Raw genomic sequence first — 10229 nt, 5'->3', positions numbered from 1 at the left:
GTATTCGGTATGAGGGTTTGTTTCTTTCTTCACTCCTTTATATACAATTCAGAAATAGGAGTTGATAAGGAGGTTTTTACTCCTAACCGAACTCAGTTCCCATTCAGTTCAGTTCAAGTTTATATGCATGGATATCTATGAAATAGCCACTGAACGTTAGCACCCAGAAAACGTCAGGAACTTGCAGAGGGAAAACATTATGTTACAACAATATCGGATAAAATTCATTCTAAACACGCGCCAAATTCATTCTAAAAAGCCCAGAACTACAGATATCGGGATGATATGTCTAAGGCAGATTTCTCCCTTTGTGACACAACCATTTAATTACTCATGTGACCATTATGTTTAAACACCTCTCACAATCAAGCTTAAGATTAAGTGGCCTACGGTATGAATGCTTTAGTATTGATTCATATACGAAGCATTATAGTCTTTACATTGAAATTAGTTGATAGAATGCATCTTACCTTTTCTCGACTTAAAAACTATTATTTGATTGACATACCACGGATTCGGAAATTAGTTGATTAAAAGCACAAACGCATATAGTCGCTATCCAGTAATAATTAAATCGACTTAAAAATCGATTGATTGTTATTGAAATGAAGACAGTTGAAAAAGACAATCAACGTTTGTACGAGATATATGTTTCGTTGTTCGTGATATTCAGCATACACCAATGTCCAGTAGAATTTAACAATTCAAAGTTATTACAAAACCTGCAAATTCTAATGTTTATTTCGCGGCAATTTTCCCCTTGCCATTTTTCCAACGTTTATCCAAAGATTGAAATACTTCATTAATACTAAACTAATACTAAAAGTGATCGCACCGGTAAAAACATATTTAAAATTTCAAATAGTATTTCAAAGATATTTCAAATAAAATGTTTCAATAATTTATCGCATCGCACAGCAAAATCCGTGAAATGCATTTTTGATTTACGGGTGCCTCATAGGCCTGTCATCGCTTGTACATTGTCATAATGAATTCTCTTTACTTGAGCAATATTTACTTAGGACTTAATCACCGACTTTCTATAGATAATGAGCTATACAAAGCCTAACCAGATAAAATTCAGTGGCTTGTTATTGTCAGCTTGCTTGTATACCAAGCTTCGCTAACATAAACGATGATGTTGCCCTTTTTACTGAAATCTTGACGTATCAAACCATAGATAAATAAAACGGCAAAAATTGCTTCAATCGTTTTTACGCATGAGGAATCGATCTTGATTTGAAAGGCACTTGTTGACGTGTGGGGAAAAATTGAAAATTTTCACAGAAATCCTTTAAAACGATTCCAGTTATTTTGGACTTAATTTTGCAATACAAACGAAAACATACCGGCGGCAGCAAATCATAAGCTCTTGGTATTCTTAGGGGATTTTTACCGGGGAATTTCGACCATTACCGTGTAGACGAGCCGGTAACAAAAACCTTTGGAAACAACAAATTATTCGCTTGTATGAATTAACGCCACTTTTAGTAGGACTGCCTAATCAAATATTTCAGTCATGAAGATGGTGAGTTGACTGAGCCCGAAGCGCACAGTCAATAGTAGATATAAAGGAACTACGGACATAATGCGTTTTCCTTAAAAGTGTTTCATCTATAGAGATTTAATACAACTTGTCAACAGTTCAATTTCTATAATGCGATGACCTATGTATAAAAATATGTTTTCTGTTTGTTTTACGCGTGATACCGGGGGATAATACCTTCGCCCAAACGTTCTACACACACATGATACTATTTAATGAATCCGAAATATATCCAGGCCTAGAGTTCATGCTGAAGGATGAAGACTAGGAAAGATGTTTTAGAAAGAGATTTTTGTCCACTGAAGTTTAGAATAGCACGCCGGACTCTTTGTTAGGATCGACCACAGTTCTATAGTGAATTGATTACAAGTTGTAGTTAATTTAGCAAAACAAAGTAAATTGTTCATTACAGTGCATTGCTAAGGGTTAGCGGTAAAAAAACCCAGAATGTTGGAAAAATGGCCAAGGAAAAAATGGCAGGAAAGAATGGCCAAGGGAAAATGGCCAAGGTAATTTGTCTAGGAAAAAAATGGCCAAGAAAAAAATGGCCACAGAAAAAAAGGCCAAGGAAAATTTATGAGAACTATTGCCAATGTTAATAAAACATTAAGCTTTCAATTTAATGACATCACATATTTTTCATGGGGCTTAAAACAAGAATGTAGGTAAAAATCCCCCCGGTAAAAATCCCACAAGGTAAAAATCCCCCGAGGTAAAAATCCCCCCGGTAAAAATCCCCCTAGGTAAAAATCCCCCTTGGTAAAAATCCACCATATCCACTTTTCTATAAAACTAGAGTAGAAAAAAATTAACTTTTTACAACATTATTTAAGAATACATAAGTACATTAGATATTTTATTTTTACTTTTAAACCATAGTTTTTATAGAAAATTTCAAAATTATGATAGTGTCATTTTTGATGCATGTAGCTTGCATGTCGTATATGCTTAGTCACATAATAATGTCATTTTTATGCACGTAGCTTGTTAAATGTCACAGATTATCCGAGGTCAATATTGTGACCAACACCACGGAGAAATGCCTCAGTTTAAACATATGCTTGTAAAGTTCTCATGCCTGAACGAAATATAGAGAAAACTAAGAACGAGAAAACGAATCCGGAAAAGTTTCCTTTGGTTAAATGATTTATTTCCAACGTATTCGACGAAGTGTTCGCTTTATTCTAGATTATATATTTATCCATAGTTTTGTCTTTTCGGACTCGTATTCCTTTTTCTAGTGCGGAATTTTCTATATCACCGTTACAACACGGTCTCAGAATGTTTCATCCCAAACCATTTCCACAACAAACAGGTTATCTGTTATAACCACGGTTATTAGTGTTATCGATAATGCAAACTATTCCATAGTAATTATAAAAATAATGAATATACGAATGGTTATTTGTTCACGGTGAAATTACATCATTATGTTATTTGTCTTTATACCGAGTCCAACCAGACTCAATCATTTTTTAGATGTATACGCAGCGAATTTACGGCGATAACAGCCAAACGTGATTCTCCACGAGAAAAATGTCGAATCGTGAACTTAACGATTGTATCCAATTTTTCTAATAAGTTTCATGGAGTTTCGAATTGTTATCTGGATATTTTGATCGATTCAACCGAATTCAAGACGAATTGAACATGAAAGGACCATTCGTATGTGTTCTCATTGTAGAGGTCATCGTCTGTTCATTGACCCCGATCGAAGGTAATTTTTTGATCCACTTTTTTGTTGCTAGAGTAACGACGGTAAAAGTTATATAAAATGTTTCATACAATCGGAATATTGATTGATATAACTTTTAGATATTATAAGATATCGTATATTAACCTTAACTGGGGGGTTTCGTATTGAAAACTGAATATGGCTATCATATCCATCTTCATTCCCATGACGATCAATTTCATCATCAACATTTTCACAATCCCCGTCATCCCCGTCATCTCCATCATCGTCATCCACGATCACCACACTCACCACTTCACCTATTGAACCAATGATCCAGTGGTCAAGTCGCCCACTCATTCGGCTGCAAGTCAAGCAGTCGCTCAGTCGTCAAGTCGCCAAGTCGCCAAGCCGTCCAGTCAACCAGTCGTCCAGTTATCCAGGAAGAAAGACACTCTAAATATTTGGATGGATATATGAAAGCTGTGGGTACTGGAGTGTGTAATGGGTAGTGTAGTGTGATCTGTGCGCATTTGTGGCCAGCACACAGATCACATTGTTCAATGGGGTTTGGTCCAGGACTCGCGAGATTATCAACAACACGGAAGTAACGTGTAATAAATGATGACTTGAATTGCATGACTACCTACCACCCCTCATTATTGTTGGAAAACTAAACGTTCCGCACTGACTAAAAATTAGTAATTATAATTAATAACATTTTAGAAATGGCCAGAATTTTAACTTAGGTTCTATCTCATTTTTATTTTACAATTGCGATTGGTATAATTTTTTTTAAACGGCCGTTAAGGCTTCATGTTTCGTCTGCAATTCACTGCAAATAGTTACGCAACTACGCACATTTCAGTGTTTTTGGCAGCTGTACACTCAATCGGCACCGTTCGTGACTAGTTTCACTGCGGAATTATCATTAATTAACATCGCCATATCACATCATCAACTTATATTGTGCCTTAAAACCCTAACAGCCGAAATAATTGAAATGCACACCCGATTTCTATCATTGAAAATTGAGAGAGTGGCCGTGTTTGTGTTCTGCTGCTTCGCGTATATCCCGCACGGTGGCGCAACCGCGCGGAGTGGGGCCGATACGTCCAGCCGACTTGTATACTCTATAGTTCGGATGGATATGAATATGTGATTCATCCTCGAGCTATTTTACCGGATTCTACACTAGGTCCAGTTGGCTACGCCGTGAAAAAAATCAAATTACAACATTTGAAGAACAGAATATTGGAATAGTTGAATCTAGCTATTAATAGGTGGAGGGATTGCCCCATGTTTCAACAGTGATCTCATTAACAATAATCCCAGATGCGTCAACACTATAGTACGCGGATGCACAGTTAGTTACCTTCCAAGGGACGCAACACCGCTAATCATCTTGATGGACATTGATAATGGAAAACTGTTCTGGCATGACAGTGTATGAATAAGCCAGTGCAGATGTGCTGGTCCTCCACTCATTTATAATTTTTTTTTCTAATTTCGAAAATGATTTGGATGTTGGAAGCCGTCTCGGTACTTTACAACCATCCGGCTAATTTGAAATCCGATCATATCACCAAATCATCTCCTATCAAATCAAATTCTATTTTGTCGGCTAGTGTGTGTTCAAGAATCCATCACCATCTCCTATTTTAGCTGCTGTTGCTGCTACTCTCAGCTTTGATGGAACTCAGTATGTGCTCATTTCAATGCCAGCTGAGTCTCAAACGGAAACTGACCACGTCACGCTACGATTCCGCACGAAACGACCTTCTGGCTTACTTTTCGCAACGACGTCAGAACGATCGGAAGATCGCATGGAATTGCGAATTGTTAATAGCAGAGTTTGTCTCGAAATTGATGTGGGAAGTGGAGAGAAGGTAAAGTTCATCAAGGGTCTTAAATCCTGTTACAAATAAGAAATTGATGTTTTGCAGTGTAGAGCCAATAGATATATGTGCATGGATAGATAAGTGTGTGCGGTGTGTGTGCACGAATGCGCACACTAGAGCGCACACTAGATGTGTGCTTGTGCGCACACTGAAGGGAAATGGCTCAGGTTACGAGTTGGGAGTTTGTTGGAAAGGGAGAAGAACATTTAGTTGCTATTATTGAAATATAAGGACTTATATGGGATGGTTAGCACATGCCAGGAGGGAGTAGAATGGAAGTAGTGGGACTAAGCAAACCGAATAGGGTCAGGTTAGAAGATGATGTCTAAGGTTCAGGGGAAGGTAAAGGGGGAGTTAGAAAGAGATATTGTAACCAGTAGTAAAGGCTACTAAAGGAAGCAAAAGAGGTATCATTCAGAAAACGAAGTGTTAGTGGTTAATATTTAGCTTGAGGAAGAAGCAGGCCGATGAGCCAGTAACAGAAGATCCGACAGTGCAACATTGATGAACAGTCAGAACAACGATAGAAGAGATCCAGTAGTCACGATACAGGTGGAGGTGTTAGTCCCACAAGAGCAGTAAAAAATGAACTATGTTGATACATTTGCCAAAGATCGAGGCGTACCTTATGAAGATGTGCCTTATTGAATATCTTACAGACTATCTGTGTTGGAAACGACGTGAACAACGACAAGTGGCATATTGTAAAAATCCTACGTAAAGCGAGGTTCATTATACTACAACTGGATGATGAAACGCGTAGAGGTAAGACTTATCTATAACTCTTTATGATGCTATCAAGGGAAATACGGGAAACTTCATGGCGAGTGATAAATTTCACGCGCGACGATGGCGAAAGACATGTGCTTGATGAGTATTTATTATTTTTTTTTATTACGTATCTTAGCTATAGATTATGATCACTCACGATCATCAAGATGGTGTTAAGAAACAAGATCTATGGAATACTCTATTGATCCCACAAAAATACCGACAACTATAAACATTCAGACTTTCCTCCTTTTTAATTCAGAAGACTTCAAAAGTCTTGACATTACTGGTCAGCTTCCCGTAAAACTGTGTTAAAACTATCCTTCATTTCATGTCTGCAGTTGTCCATTAATGCGTGATTAACTGAATAATCTGTGTTAAAATTGTGCTTCTAGTTTTGCAAAGGCGAATCGATGGACCTTCGAGTTTTCTAAGGAAAACTTTCCAAGTTATATGTATTCCGGCAGTAATGTAAAGGGTATTTGAACGTGGCAGCAGCTCAAATGACTGTATCAAAGGCATTTCCTGATGATCGAAAGTGGTGCATCTATATAAGATCCTAAAAGAGAGCAGAGTCCATGAGGACTTGAAAAACTATTCAGCTGTGTTTTGGGAATTTCTGACCGTTGGAACAAATTGAGCATATGAGAGATTCATAAGAATTACGTCTCTAGAATCGACGTTCATTTTCTCTATGCCATTTTTATGCTAACTGTTCACTCCAACTGAAAATCAATTGTGGGTTAGGAAATGTCCTGGAGCTCATTCTTTTGGTTTAAATGCGCAATATTTTTCAGGAATGATGTCCGGTGATTTGCGTATTCTCGATGTAAAAAATATGAACATCGGAAAAGTAAAGAATGATCCTCGAGGCAAAAAGTACACGACATTCTTAGGTTATATGCAGCAATTTGAGTTTAATGGTCAACGGTTCTTCGAGTTGACAAATGAAGGGAGAATAAAGAACATTGAAAGGACGGCGAGGATTGGCAACACTGGAATATTACTCCAAACGCCAATTAAGTTCAAGTCAACTATTGCATATGCGAAACTGTCTCAGATCAATATGGATGCAACTTTTCCACTTTATTTCCAATTCAAAACTACTCAGCCAAATGGATTACTGTTTTACAATGCCGGTAATGGATATGACTTCATCGCTATTGAGCTAGTTAGCGGGATACTTCGTTACGTCTTCAAAGCTGGGAGCGGCACGAATCTGCTGACGTCGGCAAATACACGTCGAAGCCCTTTGAACGATAATCAATGGCACGATGTGACCATCATACGACCATCACTTTCAAAACAGATCTTACGCGTGGATGGCCAGTCGTCAACCTTCACTACCGCAAATGACCTAACCGAACTTAGTGGTCCTCTATTTGTTGGTGGTGCTCCCAAATCGATTTTTGATGCGCTGCCAAAAATGGTTGCCTCGAAACAAGGCTTTCAGGGATGTTTAGCGTCGTTGGATTTTGCCGGTATAACACCTGATCTTATACACGATTCTTTCATCCCTTTTCCTCAGCTTATAGCTGATGGTTGTAATGGTAAGTCCTGTGAGACATCAGAAGCGAAACGTCTTAGTTAAATCCGTCATCTTCTGTTAATATAATGTTATACTGTATATATTTCCAGATCCAACCAATCCGTGTAGTTCCAGTACATGTGAACATAGTGGACGCTGTGTGCAACAACAGATGAGCTTCACTTGTGATTGTGACATGACATCTTATACTGGTCCAACTTGCTCCAAAGGTAAACACTCATTTGAATTATCTCATTGCTTCGTTCGTACATTTTCTTTCGTGCATTTGTGAAGTTATTTGAGTCGGTTTCTTCTAACGTTGAATTGACTTTTTACAATTGCAGCCAGTATTGCTTACTTGTTTGGAAATCGTGGAGGATTGATCACGATGAATTTTCCACAAGGTCGACGACCGGACACAGAGCAAGACCAACTCGCTTTAGGATTTGTTACCGCGGATAGAGATGCTGTTCTGACTCGAATTGATAGCGGCTCTTCCGAAGACTTCATTCAAATGGAAATTGTAAGTTCCAATCAGTAACGTAATGAAGAGCAACTAGGCGATTTGTATTTTTAGCTCGATTTTCGCGTAGGCTTCTGCACAGTCTTCCTGCGAGAATTAACTTCATAAAAAAAGCTTTGTTTGCAAAAGCTGAAATGTTCGATTCAATAATTAATGCACGCATAATTACTTGCGAGTTTTTTGACATTTTGTAAGCATCCCGATCATTATATTGTAGATAAGCGGAAAGATCTTCGTCACGTACAACATGGGAACAAACGACCATCCAATTGGAGATATTCTCACGAACGTCGATGATAAGAAATACCACGTAATTCGATTCACTCGTTCTGGTCTAAATGCAACTATCCAAGTGGATGATTTGCCCATCCATACAAAACATCCCAGAGGTAAGGACTTTATCCTTTCGTACAATTTAGTAGATACGATTTTCTTTGGTAATTGAACGGGTCTACATTTACGAGGTATGATCATTTTTGCAACATGGCATGATTTGGCAATTGATTATCACCAAAGCAACTTATGCACTCAATGACTTTACAAATGAATGGCTATCATTCTCATTTGCAATGTTTTTCTTTTTATTCATGAATGTTGTTTATATCTGTTTATTGAAGTATCGGCTGATTTATCAGAGTTATATCGATTGAACTCATTTTAATTTAGGTCGTCAATTTAACGTATTCAACGATCAAGCGAGAGTATACATCGGTGGTTTGAAACCTCAACAAATCGGCCACAGTGCCCGAAATCCGCAGATATCCAGACCATTCACCGGAACCATTGCTGGTATTTCATCGTTTTCCATAAAAGAACATAAAAAAGTAAACTACGAACTGGTGGCAATTCTGAAGTATTTTTCATCACATGTTGATGAATGATTATGCCAGTTATTAATACTTCTATATGACCTTTGTCGACCTATGTCGATTTCAACAACTATGAATACTGCGTCAATGTTCATTTCCTAGTTTTATGGATGAATATTCACCAAGGATGATATTCCCATTGAATTATTTAGTACGTTCTCTTCATGTAAAAGTTAATCGAAGCAGGTTCGTCATTTCGCGTAAAAGCATCCGTTTTTACCAAAATCGTTCGTGTCCAGTGCGCACGCTTATGATACATGTTTCCCTTCCTAGCAATTATTTGTATGTTTTCTCATTTTTGATCCTCTTAACGTTGACAATGAGATGTTATTTTAGCTACACATGTCATCTCGCCTTGATTTTGAGCCGCATTCAGCTGCGGACTGTTATATATAAATGCTGATGAGAGTGTTTTTTCTTTCTTTTCCAGGACTTGTCCTAAATGGTTTGCGAATATTAGATCTTGCGGCGGAGAAAGATACCCGAGTGGTATTCGAAGGGGGAGTCGAATTGCAAATGCCCTAACCGTTAGTCTGGGCAACAAAGTATGCCTTTAAGTAACTTATCAAACAGCTAAATGGTTATAAAGGTCAAAGTGTGTAAGCATATAGAACATGTAAATTAGATTGGAATAAAATGAAATAAACTCTCTTTCACTGTGGAAAGAGAAGATAAAAATCTCTCTTACTGTGGAAAGAGAAGCGCCATATTTGAATACAGCTATAAAGCAGCAATAACGAGTTTTCTTTCAAGCAGGATCCATGCTGACTTTTAGAAATTATACATGCAGCGCAGTTAGAAATGATAAAAGAAAATGTTAAATCGGGATTAGAAACTGAAACTGATATGACTGGTACGCCAATGCAACCTATCACATTTATACCTTAAAAAATTTCATTCGATATCGCAGAATTCAAACAAGCACTATGAGACTATTCAATACATGTTAAATTGAAATGATGTGTATTGAATTCAAATCCAAAAACAATGGTTTTGTATTTGTCGGGGTGAAAAGTTTTATTTCAATGGAATTCGAATGGCCAGACGGTTTACGGTGTTTTAAAGGGGTCGTTTTAAAGACACTTTGAATGGGAACATCAGACCAGATGAGGTACTTCTATCCAACCACCTCATCAGCGTACTTACCCATCATCGAAAATTATAAATGCAGTTTTGTTGTTGAGCTGCCTTCCGAAGAGTGCCGTTAGCTACGTATTTCTCAGTCAAAAGGATCGTGTAGGTTAACGATTTATTTGACGCACGAGCTTTCGCTACTAAGGCAAAAAAGATGCCTTGTTTCTCATCACACTTTTGTTTTTTACCATGACGAGGGCGGGCGGTTTTTATTTTTATGTACTTTTTTTTTTTTAAAGTAGAAATAAAAAGAACTGTGTTTGAATTTTTTTTGGAGATGCG

The 10229-nt window shown here is 37.6% G+C and overlaps 1 protein-coding gene across 1 annotated transcript; it reads left to right on the top strand.

Moving 5' to 3' along the window:
* The first annotated feature begins 3097 nt into the window (after positions 1–3097).
* Positions 3098–9433, top strand: LOC141904538 (neurexin-1-like). Its single transcript, XM_074793132.1, has 9 exons — positions 3098–3263; positions 4887–5110; positions 5782–5887; positions 6691–7443; positions 7532–7651; positions 7766–7944; positions 8162–8333; positions 8611–8733; positions 9244–9433. The coding sequence occupies exons 1-9, from the start codon at positions 3197–3199 to the stop codon at positions 9336–9338; spliced, it is 1839 nt and encodes a 612-aa protein (XP_074649233.1). The 5' UTR covers positions 3098–3196; the 3' UTR covers positions 9339–9433.
* The last annotated feature ends 796 nt before the right edge of the window (positions 9434–10229 follow it).

The sequence above is a fragment of the Tubulanus polymorphus genome, chromosome 4 (assembly GCF_964204645.1).
Source record: "Tubulanus polymorphus chromosome 4, tnTubPoly1.2, whole genome shotgun sequence".
NCBI lineage: Eukaryota > Metazoa > Nemertea > Palaeonemertea > Tubulaniformes > Tubulanidae > Tubulanus > Tubulanus polymorphus.
The sequence above is the reverse complement of the archived record's forward strand: the minus strand, read 5'-3'. Positions and strand labels throughout refer to the sequence as shown.

Bases quoted from the DNA above. Each gene is read 5' to 3' on its own strand.
- LOC141904538 (XM_074793132.1), top strand. From the start codon at position 3,197: ATGAAAGGACCATTCGTATGTGTTCTCATTGTAGAGGTCATCGTCTGT. The intron at 5,888-6,690 runs GTAAGACTTATC...AATATTTTTCAG, and splicing joins GGATGATGAAACGCGTAGAG to GAATGATGTCCGGTGATTTG. The intron at 8,734-9,243 runs GTATTTCATCGT...TTTCTTTTCCAG, and splicing joins ATTCACCGGAACCATTGCTG to GACTTGTCCTAAATGGTTTG.